The 24,301-nt window shown below is 51.6% G+C and overlaps 1 protein-coding gene and 1 non-coding gene across 3 annotated transcripts in view; one reads left to right on the top strand and one right to left on the bottom strand.

Moving 5' to 3' along the window:
* Positions 1-24,301, top strand: part of SUPT5H (SPT5 homolog, DSIF elongation factor subunit) — a 54,972-nt gene extending 30,671 nt beyond the window's left edge. For both annotated transcript variants that reach the window (XM_060257885.1, XM_060257886.1), the window contains 14 exons: positions 790-945; positions 6,778-6,924; positions 9,488-9,634; positions 11,781-11,906; positions 12,020-12,104; positions 13,959-14,063; positions 14,944-15,046; positions 15,299-15,426; positions 16,792-16,897; positions 17,301-17,459; positions 19,703-19,871; positions 20,564-20,767; positions 22,323-22,418; positions 23,805-24,301. In XM_060257885.1, the coding sequence (XP_060113868.1) occupies positions 790-945; positions 6,778-6,924; positions 9,488-9,634; positions 11,781-11,906; positions 12,020-12,104; positions 13,959-14,063; positions 14,944-15,046; positions 15,299-15,426; positions 16,792-16,897; positions 17,301-17,459; positions 19,703-19,871; positions 20,564-20,767; positions 22,323-22,418; positions 23,805-23,948 (1,875 nt within the window). In that variant the 3' untranslated portion in view covers positions 23,949-24,301. The remainder of the gene's footprint in view (positions 1-789; positions 946-6,777; positions 6,925-9,487; positions 9,635-11,780; positions 11,907-12,019; positions 12,105-13,958; positions 14,064-14,943; positions 15,047-15,298; positions 15,427-16,791; positions 16,898-17,300; positions 17,460-19,702; positions 19,872-20,563; positions 20,768-22,322; positions 22,419-23,804) is intronic.
* Positions 11,392-11,463, bottom strand: TRNAA-GGC (transfer RNA alanine (anticodon GGC)). Its single transcript has one exon. It is a non-coding gene; the product is annotated as a tRNA-Ala (tRNA).

The raw sequence follows: 24,301 nt of genomic DNA, 5'->3' as shown, positions 1-24,301 counted from the left end.
AGGGTGGGGTATAAATCCAATATCTTCTTCTTAGAGAGCCAGTTTGGTGTAGTGGTGAAGTGCGCGGACTCTTATCTGGGAGAACTAGGTTTGATTCCCCACTCCTCCACTTGCACCTGCTGGGATGGCCTTAGGTCAGCCAGAGCTCTCTTATCTGGGAGAACCGGGTTTGATTCTCCACTCCTCCACTTGCAGCTGCTGGAATGGCCTTGGGTCAGCCATAGCTCTGGCAGAGGTTGTCCTTGAAAGGGCAGCTGCTGTGAGAGCTCTCTCAGCCCCACCACAAGAGAGCCAGTTTGGTGTAGTGGTGAAGTGTGTGGACTCTTATCTGGGAGAGCCGGGTTTGATTCCCCACTCCTCCACTTGCACCTGCTGGAATGGCCTTGGGTCAGCCATAGCTCTGGCAGAGGTTGTCCTTGAAAGGGCAGCTGCTGTGAGAGCTCTCTCAGCCCCACCACAAGAGAGCCAGTTTGGTGTAGTGGTGAAGTGTGTGGACTCTTATCTGGGAGAACCGGGTTTGATTCCCCACTCCTCCACTTGCACCTGCTGGAATGGCCTTGGGTCAGCCATAGCTCTGGCAGAGCTGTCCTTGAAAGGGCAGCTGCTCTGAGAGCCCTCTCCAGGCCCGCCCACCTCACAGGGTGTCTGTTGTGGGGGAGGTAGATAAAGGAGATTATGAGTCACTCTGAGTCTCTGATTCAGAGAGAAGGGAGGGGTATAAATCTGCAATTCTTCCTCCTCCTCCTCCTCCTCCTCCTCCCGTCCGTGCTTCTTTCCTTCTCTCCCTAGGACATGTTGGAGTTCCCTGCTCAGGAGCTGCGCAAATACTTCAAGATGGGGGACCACGTGAAGGTGATCGCAGGCCGCTTTGAGGGCGACACGGGGCTGATTGTGTGCGTGGAAGAGAACTTCGTCGTCCTCTTCTCAGACCTCACGATGCATGAGGTGAGCGGCAGCCGGGCAGAGCGAAAACCTGGGCGGCAACGGGAGAGGCGGAGCCTGGAGAGGGCACGGTGGCACTTAGTCATTTTGTGGCTTGCTCTCTGAAGCGTTCCGGCAATGGAGAACACAGTTTGAGTCCAGTGGGCCCCCTTTAAAGCCAGCAAAGTTGAATCCTGGATACCAGCTTTTGTGCGCACGCAAATGGAAGCCTAGGCCCGGAATTAGTAAGCTTTGTAGGTCTTCAAGGGGCCGCTGACTCAAACTTTGTTCTGCTGTCAAAGATTTCAGGTTTTCACGGCTGGTAACATCATTAGGGTTTGTAGAATCTATCAGGCTCAAGTGCCGTGTTCTACTGGAGAAAGTTTTCCTTCCAGACGTTTCGTTCTCAGCTGCGGAGAACATCCTCAGTGGCGTTGCAGCCGGAGCAGGCGCTCTGACCTTCTTGGCTGCTGTGCATTGAGTGGAGCCAGGGCTGCTGGAGAGCTGCTATTTTAACAGAAAGGAAGAAGGCATTTTCATCCACCAATCTTGGTACCCAGCTCTGCAAAACACCCTACAGACTATAAATTGCAGAAAGTCTCAGAATAACCAACAAATTCCACAGAACAATCAGCACAGTCAACAACCATCTTCCTTATCTTCAAACCCCTTCCAACCCTCCCAGCAATTAACACAGAACAATGGTCACATTCAACAGCCAGTTTCCTTATCACTACCCTTCCAGGAAGCCCCACCAAACAATGGGCACATCCACAAACCAATTGCCCTTTCATCACACCCCCTCCAGCCTAGAAATAGCAGCTCTCCAGCAGCCCTGGCCCCACTCAATGCACAGCAGCCAAGAAGGTCAGAGCGCCTGCTCCGGCTGCAACGCCACTGAGGATGTTCTCCGCAGCTGAGAACGAAACGTCTGGAAGGAAAACTTTCTCCAGTAGAACACAGCACTTGATCCCGAAAGATTCTACAAACCCTAATTTGTTCTGCTGCTTCAGGCCGACATATCTTTACGGCGATATAAAATATAAGCTTGAAGCTGGGTGCTCTCGGTTCCGAGCAGTGCTCCCTTCAAGCTGTGGAGTCTTGTCAACAGAAGTTCTACTTCATGAGCTGCTGGCATTGAAGTTGCGAGTAAGCGATTTGGCTAATTGCTCTGGGGCCATTTTTCTTGAGCAAAGGCAAAAATATGTGAGCCGGAGGCTTAAAAAACCGAGCTGGCTCACATTCGCTCAGTTTAGAGGGAGCGCTGGCTCCAAGAACAGCTCAGCTCCGAGACCTGTTTAAATTAGCAGTTTAACACTTTCCTCCAATTGGGGGTAAACAGTTTTGTGTTATTTTTGTGCCATCTGCTTGTGCGGCGGACAGCTCCCCCACCCTCCCCATCCCCCCAAAGAAACCTCTTGGTGGTAGTTCTTTGATATCCCCACTGTGATCTGAGATGTCAGCAGGCATATTGAAGCATCTGCACAACTGAGGGCTGGAAACTTGCTCTTTTTGTGAGCAGCTGAATTCTGTACGTCATCCTGTGTATTGCTCCTGCAGAAGCACAGTCCTTATCAGGGTTTTTTTTGTTTTTTGGTAGCAGCAGCTCTTCTGCATATTAGGCCATGCCCCCCTGATGTAGCCAATCCTCCAGTAGCTTACAGGGCACTTCTTCCAGGGCCTACTGTAAGCTCCAGGAGGATTGGCTACATCAGGGGGTGTGGCCCAGGGGTGGGATTCTAGCAGGAGCTCCTTTGCATATTAGGCCACAAACCCCTGATGTAGCCAATCCTCCAAGAGCTTACAGGGGACTTCTTCCAGGGCCTACTGTAAGTTGCAGGAGGATTGGCTACATCAAGAGGGTGTGGCCTAATAAGCAAAGGACCTCCTGCTACAAAAAAAAGCCCTGGTCCTTATTATCCAAAAGCAAAAGCCATAAAATACTTTTCATTAATATGAATAATTATTGGTGTTAATATGGTAAATAGAAAGCCAGATTGGTGTAGTGGTTAAGTGTGCGGATTCTTGTCTGGGGGAACTGGGTTTGATTCCCCACTCCTCCACTTACAGCTGCTGGAATGGCCTTGGGTCAGCCATAGCTCTCACAGGAGTTGTCCTTGAAAGGGCAGCTTCTAGAAGAACTCTCTCAGCCCCAGCCCACCTCACATAAGAACATAAGAGAAGCCATGTTGGATCAGACACATAAACACACACACACTGTGGCTAATAGCCACTGATGGACCTCTGCTCCATATTTTTATCCAATCCCCTGTTAAAGCTGGCTATGCTTGTAGCCGCTACCACCTCCTGTGGCAGTGAATTCCACATGTTAATCACCCTTTGGGTGAAGAAGTACTTCCTTTTATCCGTTTTAACCTGACTGCTCAGCAATTTCATCAAATGCCCACAAGTTCTTGTATTGTGAGAAAGGGAGAAAAGGACTTCTTTCTCTATTTTCTCCCATCCCATGCATTATCTTGTAAACCTCTACCATGTCACCCCGCAGTCGACGTTTCTCCAAGCTAAAGAGCCCCAAGCGTTTTAACCTTTCTTCATAGGGAAAATCGCACCATTGATTTACCATGAGTCTCACAGGGTGTCTGTTGTGGAGGAGGAAGGGAAAGGAGATTGTAGGCAGCTCTGAGACTCTGTCCTTGAAAGGGCAGCTGCTGTGAGAGCCCTCTCAGCCCCACCTGCCTCACAGGGTGTCTGTTGTGGGGGGGAGAAGATATAGGAGATTGTAAGCTGCTCCGAGTCTCTGATTCAGAGAAAATGGTGGGGTATAAATCTGATTATCCAATATACCCTATCACAGGGTGCAGGCTTTCGACCTCCAAAGCCCTTCCTTCCATCTAGATGGATGTTTAAAAAAAATGAGATTTACAGTATTTTTTGCACCATAAGACTCACTTTTTCCCCCCAAAAAAGTGGAGGGAAAAGTGTGTGCGTCTTAAGGAGCGAATACTGCAAAAAATTCACACAAATGCCTCTAAATTCACACAAACGGCTCTAAAAACTAGGTGCGTCTTATGCTCAGGTGCGTCTTATGGAGCGAAAAATACGGTACTTGTTTTTTTTTAAAAAGCAGAGATGGGGAAAGGGTTCTACTTCTGAGTTTTGGAAAACTTGAAAAGCTTGCATGCGGTGTTGTAATCGTATTGGTTGCTTTTAACACAAGGGTTTATATGGCTTTTTTTCTTGGATTTCGCTCTTATTTTAGTCTTCGCTGTGTTGCAGTTTGGCTTCTCCCCCCCCCCTTTTTTTTAAATCCCTTGATATGTGAGGCCGTCACCCTGCGCCTCCAACAGCTTTTGCCTGGGTGGCCTGGCTTCATGCCCTTTCCAAATCCTGGCCTGCTGGTTCTCCACTCTGCCTCTTTTTTATGAGATCACTGTGCCCCCAACTGTCCCAGCCTTTCCTTGCCAGGAGCAAAACACTGGCGTTCTCCAGGGAAAGAAGTGACACATTCACAGGGGGTGGCTTCCCAAGAGCTCCGTTCTGTTTACGCAGCCTTGTTTAAACAACCGTTGCAATAAAAGTAGCAGCAGCCGATTGCGTGCTCTCCGGTTTCATGGTTTGCAGTTGTGGACTACGCATGCCCCTGGCCTACCTGCTGCCCGGTCTCGAGCAGAGGCCGGGAGTTCCCAGCAGGAACAACAACAACAACAACAACAAATTTTATTTGTATCCCGCCCTCCCCGCCGGAGCAGGCTCAGGGCGGCTAACAACATGGCTCAGAGCCAGATTATACAGGTGAATAAAACTACATCAAACATCAAACATTTAATTAAAATCTGGTTAGGCTTTAAAATTAAGTTAATTTTTTAAAAGTGCTAGTGCTACATTTACTTTTTCTGATGGCGGTTTCCTTCGTAATTTCCATTTCGATCAGGGAAAGCCAGTCTGAAGAGGAAGGTCTTGCAGGCCCTGCGGAACTGTTCTAGGTCCCGCAGGGCCCGCATTTCCTCTGGAAGTTGGTTCCATAGGCTCGGGGCTACAGAGGAGAAGGCCCGGTTACGGGTGCTTTGCAGCTTCACCTCTCTCGGTCCGGGGACAGTCAGCAGGTTTTTCCCGGCTGACCTCAGTGCTCTCTGGGGTTCATATGAGGAGAGACGGTCCCTAAGGTAGACAGGTCCTCGACCATATAGGGCTTTAAAGGTAATGACCAGCACTTTGTAACGAACCCGGTATGTAACTGGCAGCCAGTGCAGTTCGCGCAGCCCAGGCTGTATGTGCTCCCATTTAGGGAGTCCCAGCAACAGTCTAGCCGCTGCGTTCTGCACCAGTTGCAGCTTCCGGGTTCGGCACAGAGGCAGCCCCATGTAGAGGGCATTACAGTAATCCAGTCTCGAGGTGACCGTTGCATGAAGCACCATTGCCAGATCTTGGCGCTCTAGGAAGGGAGCCAACTGCTTTGCCCGCCTTAGATGGAAAAAGGCTGACTTGGCAGTGGCTGCAATCTGGGCCTCCATTGATAATGCAGGCTCCAGTAAAACTCCCAGGCTCTTAACTCGGTGCGCCGCTTTCAACGGCGCCCCGTCGAAGACCGGGAGAAGTATTTCCCCTCCCCGAGCGCCCCGACCCAGACAAAGGACTTCTGTCTTCGCTGGATTCAGTTTCAGCCCGCTCTTCCTCAACCAGATTGCCAAATCCTGCAGGGCCCGGTCTAAATTCTCTGGGACGCAGTCAGGCCGGCCGTCCATTAGCAGATAGAGTTGGGTGTCATCTGCGTATTGATGGCACCCAAGTCCGTGTCTCCTGGCAATCTGGGCAAGGGGGCGCATGTAGATGTTAAATAACATCGGTGAGAGAACTGCCCCCTGAGGCACTCCGCAATCCAGTGTGCGCCTCTGGGACAGCTCGCCCCCAATTGCCACCCTTTGTCCCCGATCCTCGAGGAAGGAGGCAAGCCATTGTAAGGCAGACCCCCTCACCCCTACATCGGCGAGGCGGCGGGTCAGTAGCCGATGGTCGACCGTGTCGAACGCAGGAAGGGTCTTTTCCAAAGTTAAGAACAAAAGAGAAGCCCTGTTGGATCAGGCCAATGGCCCATCCAGTCCAACACTCTGTGTCACATAACATAAGAGAAGCCGTGTTGGATCAGGCCAATGGCCCATCCAGTCCAACACTCTGTGTCACAGAACATAAGAGAAGCCGTGTTGGATCAGGCCAATGGCCCATCCAGCCCAACACTCTGTGTCACAGAACATAAGAGAAGCCATGTTGGATCAGGCCAATGGCCCATCCAGCCCAACACTCTGTGTCACAGAAGAACATAAGAGAAGCCATGTTGGATCAGGCCAATGGCCCATCCAGTCCAACACTCTGTGTCACAGAAGAACATAAGAGAAGCCATGTTGGATCAGGCCAATGGTCCATCCAGTCCAACACTCTGTCTCACACAATGACCAAAAAACCCAGGCACCATCAGGAGGTCCAACAGTGGGGCCAGGACACTAAAAGCCCTCCCATTGTGCCTCCCCCCAAACACCAAGAATACAGAGCATCACGCCCCCAGACAGAGAGTTCCAACAATAAGCTGTGACTAATAGTCACTGATGGACCTCTGCTCCATATGCTTATCCAATCCCCTCTCTTGAAGCTGTCTATGCTTGTAGCTTCCACCACCTCCTGTGGTAGTGAATTCCATGTGTCAATCACTTTTTTTGTGAAGAAGGACTTCCTTTTATCCGTTCTAACCCAACTGCTCAGCAATTTCATTGAATGCCCACAAGTTCTTGTATTGTAAGAAAGGGAGAAAAACGCTTCTTTACCTCCTCTATCTCGTGCATCATCTTGTAAACTTCTCTCGTGTCATCCCTGCCCTCCTTCCCACGGCCTCTGCTCCTCCCGCAGCTCAAAGTCCTCCCCCGGGACCTGCAGCTCTGCTCGGAGACGGCCTCCGGTGTGGACGTGGGCGGCCAGCACGAGTGGGGGGAGCTGGTGCAGCTGGACCCCCAGACCGTCGGGGTGATCGTCCGTCTGGAGCGGGAGACCTTCCAGGTGGGTGTGCGCCACGCATTCTCTACGGTTGTGGTTTTGAAGGAGAGCGGCTTGCCTCGAGAAGCAGCTCTCTGCCTTGTCCTTTGAGGACACAGCGACCCGCATGTCGGAACACAAAGTTCCAGAAGTGCAGCCGCTTAATCATTTAGTTCAGGGGTGGCCAACAGTAGATCTCCAGATGTTTTTTTGCCTACAACTCCCATCAGCCCCAGCCAGCATAACCAATGGCTGGGGCTGATGGGAGTTGTAGACAAAAAACAACTGGAGAGCTACCGTTGGCCACCCCTGATTTAATTGTCCTTTTTGTAAACAGAAGAGCAGGTCGGGCAGTCAGACAAGCCTCCCAGATCTACTGGTTTAGCCGCAGGGTTTCTTTTTGGGAGTGGAAGCGTCTGCTCTCTAATGCACAGAGATAAAAACAAGCATTTTTGCAAAGGGAAACTGGTGGAGGGGGGCGGAATATTGAAATGGCGTATGTGAGTTGTCGGTGGGTTGGTGCTCAGTGAGGGCTTCAGTAGAAAACACTGACCTCGCCAGAGATAAATTTGGGCTAGAAGAATCCCCCCCCCAAAAAAAAAAAATCCTAAAAAGCTTTGGTGATTCATAATGATAAAATGTTTGAAACAGGCTGTGTGTGACCCTGCCCTGGATAACCCAGGCAAAACTAATCTCGTCAGATCTCTGAACATAAGAGAAGCCATGTTGGATCAGGCCAATGACCCATCCAGTCCAACACTCTGTATCACACAGTGGCCAAAAAAACCCAGGTGCCATCAGGAGGGCCATCAGTGGGGCCAGGACACTAGAAGCCCTCCCACTGTTGCCCTCCAGGTACTAAGAACACAGAGCATCCCTGCCCCAGACATAAGAACATAAGAGGAGCCATGTTGGATCAGGTCAGTGGCTCATCCAATCTAACACTCTGTGTCACACAGTGGCCAAAACCCAGGTGCCATCAGGAGGGCCATCAGTGGTGCCAGGACACTAGAAGTCCTCACACTGTGCCCCCAAGCACCAAGAAGACAGAGCATCACTGCCCCGGACATAAGGACATAAGAGAAGCCATGTTGGATTAGACCAGTGGCCCATCCAGTCCAACACTCTGTGTCACATAAGAACATAAGAGAAGCCATGTTGGATCAGGCCAATGGCCCATCCAGTCCAACATTCTGTGTCACATAAGAACATAAGAGAAGTCATGTTGGATCAGGCCAATGGCCCATCCAGTCCAACACTCTGTGTCACAGAAGAACATAAGAGAAGCCATGTTGGATCAGGCCAATGGCCCATCCAGTCCAACACTCTGTGTCACAGAAGAACATAAGAGAAGCCATGTTGGATCAGGCCAATGGCCCATCCAGTCCAACACTCGGTGTCACATAAGAACATAAGAGAAGCCATGTTGGATCAGGCCAATGGCCCATCCAGTCCAACACTCTGTGTCACAGAAGAACATAAGAGAAGCCATGTTGGATCAGGCCAATGGCCCATCCAGTCCAACACTCTGTGTCACAGAAGAACATAAGAGAAGGCATGTTGGATCAGGCCAATGGCCCATCCAGTCCAACACTCTGTGTCACAGAAGAACATAAGAGAAGCCATGTTGGATCAGACCAGTGGCCCATCCAGCCCAACACTCTGTGTCACACAGTGGCCAAAAAACCCAGGTGCCATCAGGAGGTCCACCAGTGGGGCTAGAAGCCCTCCCACTGTGCCCCGCCCCAAGCACCAAGAATCCAGAGCATCCCTGCCCCAGACAGAGAGTTCCAATGATACGCTGTAGCTAATAGCCACTGATGGACCTCTGCTCCAGATGTTGATCCAATCCCCTCTTGAAGCTGCCTGTGCTTTTAGCCGCCGCCACCTCCAGTGGCAGTGAGTTCCACGTGTTGATCTGGAATTCCATGTGTTAATGTGGAAGCTAAGCAGGGCTAACTCAGGCAAGAACTTAGATGGGAGACCTTCTTGGAATATCAGCAGTCAGGAGGCGGGGGCAGGCTTTATTCAGCCACCTCTCTGAATATCCTTCAGGTCCCCAGGAGAGGTCAGTCACGAGAGGTCACCGTGACTCCCAGGTGCACACAGGCTCCCACAATCCCCCCCCCCCCCCGGACACATGCACATATGAAAAAAGAGACAAACAGGCTGTGTGTGGATGCCGAGGAACGCCATGAATGCTGCCAAAGCAGTTTTTAAAGACGCGCAGCCAATGAAGCCTCCAGTGGCCGATGAGAAGTTTTGCTGGACACAAGCCTTACCTGACTCTTCCCGCTTGGGAGGCACCAGGAAAGCTCTTGGGGGCCACCACGCTGCAGCCCCCTGCTCTACGGGAGACTTGTTTCGTTTGGGCTGGCAGCAGCTCTCTGGGGTCTCAGGCTGAGGCAAGTCTTTCTCGTCACCGGAGGCCGGAGAGACCATTCTTGCATTTGCTTTCAGCCTGCAAAGCAAGAGCTGAGCCAGAGCTCCTACGTTCGGGTCTGGTGCCCCACTCCCTTCCCCACCAGGCGGGGCCTTCCTCCCCCCGCCCTTCGCTCCGATCTTCTTCTCCTTCCCCTCCCCCAAGGTCCTCAACATGTACGGCAAGGTGGTGACGGTGCGGCACCAGGCAGTGAACCGGAAGAAGGACAACCGGTTCGCGGTGGCCCTGGACTCGGAGCAGAACAACATCCACGTGAAGGACATCGTGAAAGTGATTGACGGGCCATACTTGGTGAGGAGGAGGAGGGGCTGAGTGAGCCGGCCTCTGAAGGGCTCTGAGCCTCGCTTGGGCCGCGCAGTGGAGGTAGCCTACCCTGCTGGGGCGTCGCTGTAGCGCTAGGGCCGCCACTTCTCGGGGCATGCCTCTCTGGCAGCACGCGGGCCGTGGACGCTGCCGTGTTCTCATGTCTGCTCAGCTCCAGGGCTGTCCTTTCGGCCCCACGTAAGGCGGGATGGGGGAGGGGAGGCGGCACAACAGGGGTTGGTCTGGTCAGACCTCGGCACTTAGATGGGGGACCGCAAGGGAGGACAATGGCTGCGAAGTCCAGTTCAAGAAATATCGGAGGACTTTCGGGGGCGGAGCCAGGAGACATTGGGGGTGGAGCCCAGGAGCAAGGTTGTAACAAAGACAATTAAGCTCCAAAGGGAGTTCTGCCCGTCGCATTTAAAGGGGCTGCACACCTTTTGGAGGCTGGTCAATTCAACCTCTTTGCCTCCCTGTGGTGTAGTGGTTAAATATGCAGACTCTTATCTGGGAGAACCGGGTCTGATTCCCCACTCCTCCACTTGCACCTGCTGGAATGGCCTTGGGTCAGCCAGAGCTCTCTTATCTGGGAGAACCAGGTTTGATTCCCCACTCCTCCACTTGCACCTGCTGGAATGGCCTTGGGTTAGCCATAGCTCTGGCAGGAGTTTTCCTTGAAAGGGCAGCTGCTGGGAGAGCCCTCTCAGCCCCACCCACCACACAGGGTGTCTGTTGTGGAAGGAGAAGATATGGGAGATTGTAAGCCACTCTGAGACTCTGATTCATAGAGAAGGGCGAAGTATAAAGCTGCAGTTCTTATTCTTTTAAATGCCTTCCATTGGAAATAATGAAGGGTAGGAGCACCTTCTTTTGGGGCTCATAGAACTGGACCCTCTGGTCCAGTCCTTTTGAACCTTGGAGGGTATTTTGGGGAGAGGCACTGGATGCTATGCTGAAAATTTAATGCCTCTGCCTAAAAAAAAGCCCCCCCCAGAGCCCCAGATACCCACGCTCAGTTTTGTTGACTCAACTGGCAGCAGCTCTCCAAGGTCTCAGGCAGAGGTCTTCGCCATCACCTGCAGCCTAGTCCGGGGGTGGCCAAACCTGTTTAATGTAAGAGCCACTTAGAATAAATGTCAGATGTTTGAGAGCAGCAAGATATGAATGTCAGATGTAGGTGGGAAGGAAGGAAGGAAGGAAGGAAGGAAGGAAGGAAGGAAGGAAGGAAGGAAGGAAGGAAGGAAGGAAGGAAAATAGATGGGGAGGAAAATGTGGAAGGAAAACAACTTTAAATGCATGGCTTTTTAAATGCTAGGCAAGCCCCGTGGACCTGAGTTCGATCCCCGGCGGAAGCTGGGTTTTCAGATAGCCAGCTCGAGGTTGACCCAGCCTTCCATCCTTCCGAGGTCGGTCAAATGAGTCCCCAGCTTGCTGGGGGAAAAGTGCAGATGACTGGGGAAGGCAATGGCAAACCACCCCGTTAAAAAAAAGTTTGCTGTGAAAACATTGTGAGAGCAACGTCACCCCAGAGTCGGAAACGCCTGGTGCTTGCACTGGGGACCTTTCCTTTCCTTTCCCTTTTAAATGCTGGCTTGACTTGGAGAAGTGATTTATAGAGAGAAATGCCTTTTCAAAGTCAGCTGACGGGGACAGTGGGATTTTCGAGAGCCACACAGTATGTGTAAAAGAGCCACATGTGGCTTGCGAGCCACAGTCTGGCCACCCCTGGCTTAGTTCTTTATAACTGGAGATGCCAGGAATTGAACCTGGGACCTTCTGCATGCCAAGCAGAGGCTCTACCACTGAGCCACAGCCCCACTTCATGGCTCTCCCAGGTCTCAAGTTAAGGTCTTTCCCATCACCTTCTGCCTGGTCCTTTTAACTGGAGATGCCAGGGATTGAACCTGGGACCTTCCGCATGCCAAGCAGATGTTCTGCCACTGAGCTGTGGCCCCTCTCCATGGCTCTCCAGGGTCTCAAGCTGAAGTCTTTCCCATCACCTCCTGCCTGGTCCTTTTAACTGGAGATGCCAGGGATTGAACCTGGGACCTTTCATTATCCCTTTCCTCCTCTAAGTAGGAAAAGATAGAAAAGCCCGGCATGTCCCGATGACTTGCTCCTTCTCTCCTTGTAGGGGCGCGAGGGGGAGATCCGTCACCTCTTCCGGGGCTTTGCTTTTTTGCACTGCAAGAAGCTGGTGGAAAACGGAGGCATGTTTGTCTGCAGGACGCGCCACTTGGTTCTGGCTGGAGGCTCAAAGGTGAGAGATGCTTTTTGGGGCAGAGCGAGGAGATCCGTACAGAGGGGGGGCGCAAGCACTCGCCGTCCATTGCCTTTTTCGAAATAACCTGCTTTCCCCTCCACTTTCCGCAGCCCCGGGACGTAATAAACTTCACCATCGGCGAGTTCGCCCCGATGAGCCCTCGGATCAACAGCCCCATGCACCCCAGTGGAGGAGGTGGGTCAGAGTACAGTCAGAGGGGACGGGTCGCATGCACTGTTCCCTCTAAGCTGAGTTAGCATGAGGCGGCTCACAGATTTTTAGCCTCCAGCTCACACATTTTTGTCTTAGCTCAGAAAGGATGACCCCAGAGCACACTAATTGATGCAGTAGCTCGCAACTTTAATTGCAGTAGCTCACAAACTAGAATTTTTTTCTCACAAGACTCTGCAGCGTGGGAACATTGGTTGCATGTGGTCTCAGCCTCAGAGCATTGAAGCGTGGGAACATTGGTTGCATGTGGGAACATTGGTTGCATGTGGTCTCAGCCTCAGAGCATTGAAGCGTGGGGACATTAGTTGCATGTGGGAACATTGGTTGCATGTGGTCTCAGCCTCAGAGCATTGAACCGTGGGAATATTGGTTGCATGTGGGAACATTGGTTGCATGTGGTCTCAGCCTCAGAGCATTGAAGCGTGGGAACATTTGGTTGCATGTGGTCTCAGAGCGTTGAAGCGTGGGAACATTGGTTGCATGTGGGAACATTGGTTGCATGTGGGAACATTGGTTGCATGTGGGAACATTGGTTGCATGTGGTCTCAGCCTCAGAGCATTGAAGCGTGGGAACATTGGTTGCATGTGGGAACATTGGTTTCATGTGGTCTCAGCCTCAGAGTATTGAAGCGTGGGAACATTGGTTGCATGTGGGAACATTGGTTGCATGTGGTCTCAGCCTCAGAGCATTGAAGCGTGGGAACATTGGTTGCATGTGGGAACATTGGTTGCATGTGGTCTCAGCCTCAGAGCATTGAAGCGTGGGAACATTGGTTGCATGTGGGAACATTGGTTGCATGTGGTCTCAGCCTCAGAGCATTGAAGCGTGGGAACATTGGTTGCATGTGGGAACATTGGTTGCATGTGGTCTCAGCCTCAGAGTATTGAAGCTGGGAATACTGAGCAGCGGACCTCAGATCTATTAAATTCAGAGTGCATGCCATTCTTCTGAATTACGGTCCCTCCTGGAAGATGCTGGGTGATTGGCGCTCTTGAGATTAAAGGCACTCCTATCAAATTGCACGTCACTCCCCTCTCCCAAAGGGGACACGGCCCACGTGGAGGTTTTCTGCTGCTGCTGGCTGAGAAAGAATATTCCCCACTTGCAGGCTTTCTTGGGGAACTGTGAACAAACACAAAACCGTGGGAAATAACGAAAAACATAAATAACGAAAATATAAATAATCCCTCCGAAGATGCGTTTTAAACGGAAACAGCAGACTTCGAGCAGAGCTGTTGAAAAATACTCAGCGTTGTTAAATACGCAGACAGACTTCACAATATAGCATACGCTAAATACACGTCTTCAGTTATTGGATTGCACAGTTCCTACGGCATTAATAGTCCTTGTCTGTGCACATGTCAGTTTCCAGCTCTGAAAAGCTTCAAAGTCGCTCTGACCGTTGCAAAGCGGTGGATTTAAAGTGCTGGTGCTCACAACGGCTCCGCAGCCATTCAAATTTTAGGCACTTTTGAAATATGAACTTATATGGAACTATGAACTGTTCCTTCAACCAAGCCGAAGTCGAGGCTTTCCATATAAGTTCATATTTTCCAAAGGCTAGTGGGCGCAGAAAGAAGCCTTTGACGGGAACGAGCATATATTAGCGTTTCCCTTTGTCAAAAAGGCCTCTCCCACCTGTCAGCTTGCTCATGGATCACTCACACAGCACTAAGCACGGGAACAGCAGACTGGTGTTCTCTAGAGATGACGATTGGGGTCTTTAGCCTGTGCATCTTGGTGCTCTTTTGGGAGTCAGTGACCGGTTGGATCCAGACCTGTCTTTATTTTCTGCCCCCTCTTCCTCGCCCCTGCAGGGCAACGTGGCGGCTTTGGAGGAGGCGGAATGAGCCGGGGTCGTGGGCGCAGAGACAATGACCTCATTGGGCAGACCGTGCGGATTTCACAAGGGCCCTACAAAGGTGAGGTTGCCTTCTTTGGGGAGAGAGGGGAGTTGGCATCGACCGGGTACCCGGAAGAACCAGGGCAGGGCAGTGCTGACAGATTCCTACTGGGCTCAGAAGTACACTGGGTGACAGGACCTACATTGCTGTGGAGTCGTGCAAATAAAGCGGGCTTGAAGGGAGGAGCCCATACACTGTCCTGAACTCTTTGGAGGAAAGGTGGGAAAACTCTGTAGAAATGGGTTAGAGCAGGGGTGTCGAACATGTAGTTCGGGGGCCGAATCAGGCCCTCGGAGGGCTCCTATCCGGACCCCGAGCAACTGGCTGTCATCTGCTTCCTTCTCCCTCTCTCTTGCTTCCTTCTGCATAACAGCTTGCTTTGTCAGGCTTGCTCAATCGCACAGGAGCTACAGAGCAAAACCTCTTATTTTCTTCATTGGCTGAGGCTCCTCCCTTGGGGAGGAAGGGGGGAGGGAGAGCTTGCTTTGCCAGGCTTTCTCAATCGCACAGCAGAGCTACTGAGCCAATCCTCTCTTTCTTCTATTGGCTGAGGCTCCCCTCCATCCCCTGAGGAAGGAAGGAAAGCCAGAGTTTTCTGGATCCCATGGGAGAAATATAAAGAAACATCTTTAAGGCTAATGAGTGTAACGTTTTAAGCGTGTTTTAAGTTTTTAAAAATATATATATTTGTGTTTGTCTGTGTCCTTTATGAAATTTATATCACTGCTACCTAATCTTAAATACACACATGGCCCAGCCTGACATGGTCTTGAGAGACTCCACATGGTTTAGAGATCTGGTTTCCCAACAGTCCAGCAGAAAGGCTTCTGCTTGCGGGGCCTTCTTCTCCGCCCCTTTTGGTGTCCTGCTGGCTGACCGGCACTCTTGTCTCTCCCAGGCTACATCGGCGTGGTCAAGGATGCCACGGAGTCCACGGCCCGCGTGGAACTGCACTCCACCTGCCAGACGATCTCTGTGGACCGGCAGCGTCTCACCACAGTGTAAGAGCCAGCCTGAAGGCTTGTTGCAGAGCTGGGGTTAGAGATCCACCTCCGGGGGGTGGGGAGGGGGTGGGGGACCTCGAGATCCAGGTTCTGCCCTTGCTTAGTTTTTTATCCTTCTCACCTCACCAAAAATTCCCTGTGGGCACAGGTGTGGCTTGCGGACCTTTCTATGGGGTAACCTGAAGTTCACTTGGTTTTTCAGGGTGGGGAATACCAGCTTTGACCCAGAGCTTCTTTCTCTTTCCACAGCGGCTCCAAGAGGCCAGGTGGCATGACCTCAGCTTACGGGCGCACCTCTATGTACGGCTCTCAGACACCCATGTACGGCTCAGGGTCCCAGACACCAATGTATGGCTCACATACTCCGTTGCATGAAGGTGAGTGAGTGGGGCTCGTGTTTGGTGTGGGGCGGGAAAGGAGTCACTAAATGACCTTCCTGTGGGTCAGCAAGACGGGGTGGAGGAGAAGGTTAGTACTGAGAATCAGAGTTGGAAGGGACCATAAAGGGCATCTAATCCAACCCGCTGCAGAATACAGGATCAGCCTAAAGCATCCCTAATAAGTGTTTGTTCAGCCAATGCACTCTCTCTCTCTCTCTCTCTCTCTCTCTCAAGAGCCAGTTTGGTGTAGTGGTGAAGTGTGCGGACTCTTATCTGGGAGACCCGGGTTTGATTCCCCGCTCCTCCACTTGCACCTGCTGGCATGGCCTTGGGTCAGCCATAGCTCTGGCAGAGGTTGTCCTTGAAAGGGCAGCTGCTGTGAGAACCCTCTCAGCCCCACCCACCTCACAGGGTGTCTGTTGTGGGGGAGGAAGGGAAAAGAGATTGTGAGCCGCTCTGAGACTCTTCGGAGTGGAGGGCGGGATATAAATCCAATACCTTCATCTACCTCACAGGGTGTCTGTTGTGGGGGAGGAAGGGAAAGGAGATTGTGAGCCGCTCTGAGACTCTTCGGAGTGGAGGGCGGGATATAAATCCAGTATCTTCTTCTCTCTCTCTCTCTGTCAACTCCATCCCTTGTGGTGCATAAATTTCCTCCAACACTGTCTTTGACAGGAAGGACAGGTTTCTGAGCCTCTGATAGTGGATTTCTCCGTTCAGTGCCTCAGTCTCTTACTACCCAGAGCCGTACACCCGTTTCAAATCTGTAGGCACACGGGGCATCTTTTTTTTTCCTAATGGGCTGTATTTCACACTGCTCCTCAATAAAAGTTAGCAAAGCACTGAAACGTCTGCAAGCGCAAACCCGCGTTTCAAGGGCTGGGAAGATAATAATAATAATAATAAACTTTTATTTATATCCCGCCCTTCCCGCCAAGGCAGGCTCAGGGCGGCTCACAAGACATGGAGTGTACCATGATTATAATAAATACAATTTATACAATAAAATACAGTTAAAACACAATTAGATAAATAAGTTAAATTAAAACCACTATAAATTGAAGGTGCTTCAGAACAGTACGTATATATCAAGATGCCTAGGTGTCACTTTCAGGATTCCATCTTATAAACCAGTTGAAAGAGGACAGTTTTACAAGCCCTGCGGAACTGATTGAAGTCCTGCAGGGCTCGCACCTCCTCTGGTAGCTGATTCCTCGATTGGGGAGCCATTATTGAGAAGGCCTGCTCCCTCGTTGTTTTCAGTTTGGCCTCCTTTGGTCCAGGGATTTTTAGAAGATTTTGAGAACTAGATCTCAGTGCTCTCTGGGGGATATACATATTAACGATGCCCTCTTCCTCCAGGCAACCGGACTCCTCACTACGGCTCTCGTACGCCCTTGCATGACGGCAGCCGGACCCCCGCACAGAGCGGGGCTTGGGACCCCAATAACCCCAACACCCCCTCCAGGTGGGTGCCGCTCAGTGGAAGGAGGGGTGCGGCAAAGGAGCTCAAGGTCGACGCAGTCGTTGATGGGAGGAAAGGTGGCCGCGCGTCGCCCGAGATCTTTTGTCTCCTGGGAGTGAGGCAGCCGGCTTGGCGTAGCGGTGGAGAGTGGCAGATTCTAATATGGAAGATTTGAGTTTGATTCCCCACGCCTCCTCCACGTGCAGCTGCTGGAGTGACCTTGTGTCTGTCCCAGTTCTCTCAGAGCTGTTCTCTCAAGAGAAGTTCTCTCAGAGCTCTCTCAGCCCCACCTGCCTCACAGGGTGCCTGTTGTGGGGAGAGGAGAGGAGACTGCAAGCCACTCTGAGAGTCCGAGTGAAGGACGGGGTATGAATCCAATCTCTTCCTTGTCCTGCCTCTTCCACAGAGCCGAAGAAGATTTCGACTACGGCTTTGACGACGAGCCCACCCCTTCTCCACAAGGCTATGGGGGAACACCCAACCCACAGACTCCGGGCTATCCTGATCCATCTTCCCCGCAGGTTAACCCGCCGTACAACCCTCAGACGCCCGGCACCCCTGCCATGTGAGTGTGTACCGTAGTTGAAAGGGATTCGGGCCTGGGCAGAGCTCCTCGCTTGTGTTTCTTCAAATGGGACGGTGCCGCTGTCGTGCTCAAGAGTGCTGTGCTGGTTGTCGTTCCCTGGGAGGCCCCACTTCAAAAGCCTGCTCTGGCGTGGCAGCTCGCTGAGCCCCACTCCCTCAGCCTGACTGGTGTAGTGCAGGGGTGGGGAACCCCCGTCCCGAGGGCCGTATGCAGCCCTCGAGGTCACTTGGTGTGACCCCCGGGGATTGCTGGGCCGAACCGAGCCATGTGGCAGCCTCCCTGGGGCCTGGCTGGCCAGCGAGGATCGGGGGGACCAGCTGCGCTGTGCAGCAGCCTCCCCGGGGCCAGGCAGGGATCGCAGGGCCCAGATGTACTGTGCAGCAGCCTCCCGGGGCCTGGCTGGCCGACCAGAATTGCTGCAGGGCCTGGAAAAGTTACTGTCCCAGTTCAGTTTGCCCGATTCTGCCGTGGCAGCTCGCTGGGTGACGTTAGGCCAGTCACTCTCTCTCAGCCCAACCTACCTCTCAAGATTGTTGTTGAGGATAACATGGAGGAGAGGAGAAGGAGGGAAGCCAGTTCGGACCTTCCACTGGGGAGGAAAGCGAGATATAAATAAAGAACGTCACCATCATAGTGGTGTACAGAAAACAAGGATATAAGATCAACCCTCCCCACCCCCCAAAAAAGATGAAAGAACAAAGATTGGTGCTTGGGGGGGGGGGCAAAGTGGAAGGACTTCTAGCCCCACCTGTGAGCTTCCTCATGGCACTTGGGGGGGTTTTTTGGCCCCTGTATGACACAGAGTCTTGGACTGGATGGGCCATTGGCCTGATCCAACATGGCTTCTCTTATGTCTTGGGCATTGATCTTCTGTATTCTTGGTGCTGGGGGGGGGCGGGCAACAGTGGGAGGGCTTCTAGTGTCCTGGCCCCACTGGTGGACCTCCTGATGGCACCTGGGGTTTTTGGCTACCGTGTGACAGTGTTGGATTGGATGGGCCATTGGCCTGATCCAACATGCTTATGTTCTTATGATTGAGTCCAGTGGCACCTTTATGACCAACAAAGTTTAATTCTGGGTAGAAGCTTTTGTGTGCGTGCCCGCTTTTGATACACGTGTTATTTGTATGAGCTGTTGAGAAAAGGATTCTTTTTTCAGACATTCAGAGAGCCAGTTTGGTGTATTGGTTAAGCGTGCGGACTCTTATCTGGGAGAACCGGGTTTGATTCCCCGCTCCTCCACTTGCACCTGCTGGAATGGCCTTGGGTCACTCATAGCTCTAATAGGAGTTGTCCTTGAAAGGGCAGCTTTGGTGAGAGCCCTCTCAGCCCCACCCACCTCACAGGGTGTCTGTTGTAGGAGAAGAAGATAAAGGAGATTGTGAGCCACTCTGAGACTCTATGGTTGTCATAATCTTCTTCTTTCTTCTTCTTCCTTTCTTCTTCTTCTTCTGGCCTGTAGATGTTTAGGGATTTGTTTTTGTAATTAGAAGTATCAGAACCATAGATGATTAGCATACATTTTGTTGTTGCACTAGTAACATTGTTGTGAGGAAATATTTGACGGGTCAGCTAGCTTTATTTAAATCTGACAAGAACCCAGCCTTAGGATGAATTTGGAAAGCTCACTGAGTACAGAGCCGTACCACCTAGTGGTCAAAACTATGGGGTTTCACTTTCTTACAGTCTGTTCAGTTACCAGTGTCATGAATTTGAAATGGTCAGTGTTTGAGTTCAGGGGCACCTTTAAGACCAACAAAGTTTAATTCTGGATAGAAGCTTTCGTGTGCATTCAGGTATCTGAAGAAGTGTGCATGGCACATGAAAGCTTTTACCCAGAATTAAACTTTGTTGCTCTTAAAGGACTCAGACCAACATGGCTACCCACCAGTGTTCCCTCTATGCTGAGTTAGCGTGAGCTAGCTCACAGATTTTTAGCCTCCAGCTCACAATTTTTGTCTTAGCTCAGGAAGGATAACCCCAGAGCACACTAATCCATTCAATAGCTCACAACTTTTATGCCAGTAGCTCACAAAACACAATTTTTGCTCACAAGACCCTGTGAACGTTGCTACCCACATGGATCTATCTTCATGGATCTAAACAGGTATTTTTAGGAGAAACAGACTTTTACATTTCTTCTGCTGAATCCGGGTTGCTCCGCTGTTGGCACCACTCCTTTGTCTGCTGAATGGTTTTGCTTCTCTCTCTTCCCCACTGCAGGTACAACACAGACCAGTTTTCTCCCTACGCTGTCCCGTCCCCGCAGGGCTCCTACCAGCCCAGCCCAAGTCCTCAGAGTTTCCATCAAGTGGCGCCCAGTCCCGTTGGCTACCAGAACACCCACTCGCCGGCCAGTTACCACCCAACACCGTCACCTATGGCCTACCAGGTATGGCTGGGAAACTTGATGCTCAAAGGGGGTGGTGATACAACTTGAAAGTAAGAAACCCTGCATGACCAACCAGTTCCTCTGGAGGGGCAACAACAGGGCAGAGAGGCCTTCCCCTGAGAAGAACATCAGAAGAGCCCTGCTGGGTCAGACCAGGCGCCCATCTACTCCAGCATCCTGTCTCTTACAGTGGACAACCACATTTTCTAGAGGAACAACCACAGGGCATAGAGGCTGAGGGCTTGTCCTGATGACCCCTGATGTTGCCTCCTGGAACTGGGATTCAGAGATTTTACTTCCTCTGAATGTGATGGTTTCCTTTAGTCTAGTATTCACTGCTAGACCACTCCATGAATCTATCTGATGCTCCTTTAAAGCCATCTCTGCCTGTGTCCGTCACTGCATCCTCCAACAGCAGATCCCACATTTCCCCCTCCCTGCCCGTCTTTCCGGTCAGTGAGGCGAGGTCTAAATATACCTTTGAGGTTCTAAAACAGCAGCCTCGTGATCAGTGAGTTCACTCGCTGGTTTGAAATGTCACAAGGACCCTGCTCGTTCATCAGTTTTCTGCAATCATCCTGCTCTGTTGGGCTTGAAAGCTGCCGGGCTTAACCAGCTATGGGCCGTTTTGACCTTTCCCCTGCCGGCTCTTCCGCTCTCTCATTCTCTTCTGCCTTTCCCCCCTGCTGCAGGCAAGCCCCAGCCCCAGCCCCGTGGGCTACAGCCCCATGACCCCCGGGGCTCCCTCTCCAGGCGGCTACAATCCTCACACCCCCGGCTCCGGCATCGAGCAGAGCTCTAGCGACTGGGTCACCACCGACATCCAGGTCATCGTCCGAGACACATACTTGGACAGCCAGGTCGTGGGGCAGACGGGAGTCATCCGAAGCGTGACCGTGAGTAGACACAGGGTCATAAGAACATAAGAGAAGCCATGTTGGATCAGGCCAACGGCCCATCAAGTCCAACACTCTGTGTCACACAGTGGCAAAAAATGTTATATACACACATACACTGTGGCTAATAGCCACTGATGGACCTGTGCTCCATATTTTTATCTAAACCCCTCTTGAAGGTGGCTATACTTGTGGCCGCCACCACCTCCTGTGGCAGTGAATTCCACATGTTAATCACCCTTTGGGTGAAGAAGTACTTCCTTTTATCCGTTTTAACCTGTCTGCTCAGCAATTTCATCGAATGCCCCCGAGTTCTTGTATTGTGAGAAAGGGAGAAAAGTACTTCTTTCTCTACTTTCTCCATTCCATGCATTATCTTGTAAACCTCTATCATGTCACCCCGCAGTCGACGTTTCTCCAAGCTAAAGAGTCCCAAGCGTTTCAACTTTTCTTCATAGGGAAAGTGCTCCAGCCCTTTAATCATTCTAGTTGCCCTTCTCTGCACCTTCTCTAAAGCTATAATATCCTTTTTGAGGTGCGGCGACCAGAACTGCACACAGTACTCCAAATGAGACCGCACCATCGATTTATACAGGGGCATTATGATACTGGCTGATTTGTTTTCAATTCCCTTCCTAATAAGACGGTAGATGTGGGTTGGCTGGAAAGGGGGGAGAGGACATCGATTGGCAGCAGTGATAGCCTGTAAGAGTGAGGCCTGCCTCTCTTGGGAGTTGCATAAGGTTTGCAGAGTAAATAAGCCAAGAGCTGACACTGTGTTTGAGCTTTAAAAGAAACGTACAGTCTTTATCAGACCAGGGGCCCATCTACTCCAGCATCCTGTCTCCTACAGTGGACAAGCACATTTTCTAGAGGAACAACCACAGGGCATGGGGCAGAGGGCTTCTCCTGATGGCCCCTGATGTTGCCTCCTGGAACTGGGATTCAGAGGTTTTACTGCCTCTGAATGTAACGGTTTCCGTTGGTCTAGTATTCACTGATAGACCTCTCCTCCATGAATCTATCTGATGCAATCCATGAATCTTTTGTGTGTGCAACAGAGTGAGCCAGTTTGGTGTAGTGGTGAAGAGCGCGGACTCTTATCTGGGAGAACCGGGTTTGATTCCCCACTCCTCCGCTTGCAGCTGCTGGAATGGCCTTGGGTCAGTCATAGCTCTGGCAGAGGTTGTCCTTGAAAGGGCAGCTGCTGTGAGAGCCCTCTCCAGCCCCACCCACCTCACAGGGTGTCTGTTGTGGGGGAGGAAGGTATAGGAGGTTGGATTGCACCAAACCATTCCGGGACCCGGGCACTTTTCCCCCAACGCAAGGGGCTTTCCTTGATGTATATCGGGAACTGGCCTTCTGCAGCCTTTTCAGCATCTTGGCAGCTTGTGTCTCCTCTACCCTCACGACTCTAGCATTGGTGGGGGCAAACAGAAGGCAGGGACAGTCCCAAAACAGCTCAGGGAGGAGTTTTTCCCCTGCCTCCAGAAGCAGCCCAGAGCCCCCGTCATTTGCAGCTGACTAATCCCGTCGCCTCCTCTCCGCTCCCCAGGGTGGGATGTGCTCTGTCTACCTGAAGGACAGCGAGAAGGTGGTCAGCATCTCGAGCGAGCACCTGGAGCCGGTCACACCCACCAAGAACAATAAGGTACGTCGAAAGCTCTGGCGAGAAGTGCCACCTGTAGGTGATACGCTGCTGCAGTGCTGGCATGGGAAATGGTCTCATTTGCCCCCAAAGTCAGAATCCGTATCGCTCCGTGAGGGTTTTCTCTCATTAGCTTAACACATCTAGAAAATCCCAGTTAGATATGTCTAAAATGAACCCTCCAAGAGAGACTTCTCGTACAGCACAATGAGGATATTAAGGGGTCTCTGCAGAGGCTGGTTTGCCAGCTAAAATGAGAACATTGCATCTAGCGATTTTCCTTAAAGTAAAGCATGGCTCTTTTTATTAGGTAAGAAGTTGCTAAGGGGATACGGGTGCTAGCTAGTCCTACGATTACAGGGGGGAAGCGTGCAACGGAAATCAGATCTAACGTTTCTCCAGCTGAGCTGAATACATAAATTTATGGCAAATCAGGTTTTAATTGGCTGGATGAATGCTGTCTGAAGTTTTGATGCCCTGCACATAAATACCTTCTGTGACTGGAACTCACCAGCAGAAAACCAGGTCTTTTGCTGAGCAGGAACGCACCAGAATGTGGCTCCGGCTGGCTTGGCATCAGGGGGTGTGGCCTAATATGCAAATGAGTTCCTGCTGGGCTTTTTCATATTAAAAAAAAACCGCCCCGGCTGTAACACAATTTTAATAGAGAAAGTAACTCTTTTAAGAACAGAAATAACCAGGAGTCGTTTTGTAGGAAGATAGGTGGTGGAGCTCTCATTTGCATAACTCATTAACATATACCTCCCCACCCCCCAGCCAAAAGCAGCCTGCTGTAAAAAAGGAGAACCCCGGGCGAGCAAGGCCTGGTAGAGATCCAGCCAGCCCAAGCAGGCCTTTCCCACCTGGGGCTCTCCTGGGCCGCCCCCTCCCCCAGTTAAAAGGCCAGCAAGCCACCTGCCGCCTAAAATCACGTAAAAAGTGGAGAAAGGGTGGTGTGGGCTTCTCCAGGGGTGAATGAGGGCTGCTGCGGGTGTGGCAAAGCCCCTGGTGGCTGGCTGCCCGCTCTCCTAATCAAGGGATTGTTATGCAGCTGCACCTACTATTCCATGGACAAGGCAGGTAGGTGGGGAGGAAAAGGGGGAGCTGTCAGAAAGGTTCAGGAGCTGTGCTCCTGTGAGCTCCTGCTGAATCTGAGGCCTGTTTCTAGCAAAGATCTTCTCTGCATTCTCATCAGTCTTGTAAGTTCCAGTTTCTTGGGGGGGGGGGGGGTTGTTTCATCCTGCCTGGTGTTTTACTCCCCCTAGTGTTCAATTTGATATTCAATTTCTCCTTAGCCCTTAAAACCGGCAATTCCTATGGCTGCCACTACGCCCTCGCGGCTTCTCTTTTTGGGGGGATCCGTCGCTCAGCTTTCCCCTCTCCCTGCAGGTGAAGGTCATCTTGGGAGAGGACCGGGAGGCCACGGGCGTCTTGCTGAGCATCGACGGCGAGGACGGCATCGTCCGGATGGACCTCGACGACCAGCTCAAGATCCTCAACCTCCGTTTCCTCGGCAAGCTGCTGGAGGCGTAGGGAGGGGACAGGGAAGGACTTGGTCCGTGCATCTTGCGGGTTTTATTTTTGTGAGCGCGTCGCCTCCAGACTTGACGCGACCTGCCCTTGTACGGAGGGGCCCCTGACCGCACTGTGTCCCTCCAATCCCCGTTTATTTCTCTCCCTTCCCCGTTACAGGAAATTTGTGGGTTTTAGGGAACGGGAACAGCCTTTTCCCCCTTTTGCATCACGAGTCCAGGGGCCTCCGCAAAAACGGGCAGAGAATGTAGAGGGTTCGGAGGCCGTTGTTTCTTTCTTACAGTGCTTCGCGTCCTCCTGTGAGACGGAACCAACTAGCGTGTCGCTTGCTGCAATAAAAATCTTCTCATGCA

Source organism: Heteronotia binoei, chromosome 17 (genome assembly GCF_032191835.1).
Source record: "Heteronotia binoei isolate CCM8104 ecotype False Entrance Well chromosome 17, APGP_CSIRO_Hbin_v1, whole genome shotgun sequence".
In the NCBI taxonomy this organism is placed as follows: Eukaryota; Metazoa; Chordata; class Lepidosauria; order Squamata; family Gekkonidae; genus Heteronotia; species Heteronotia binoei.
Note: the sequence above shows the minus strand (reverse complement) of the source record. Positions and strands in the feature narration are given on the sequence as shown.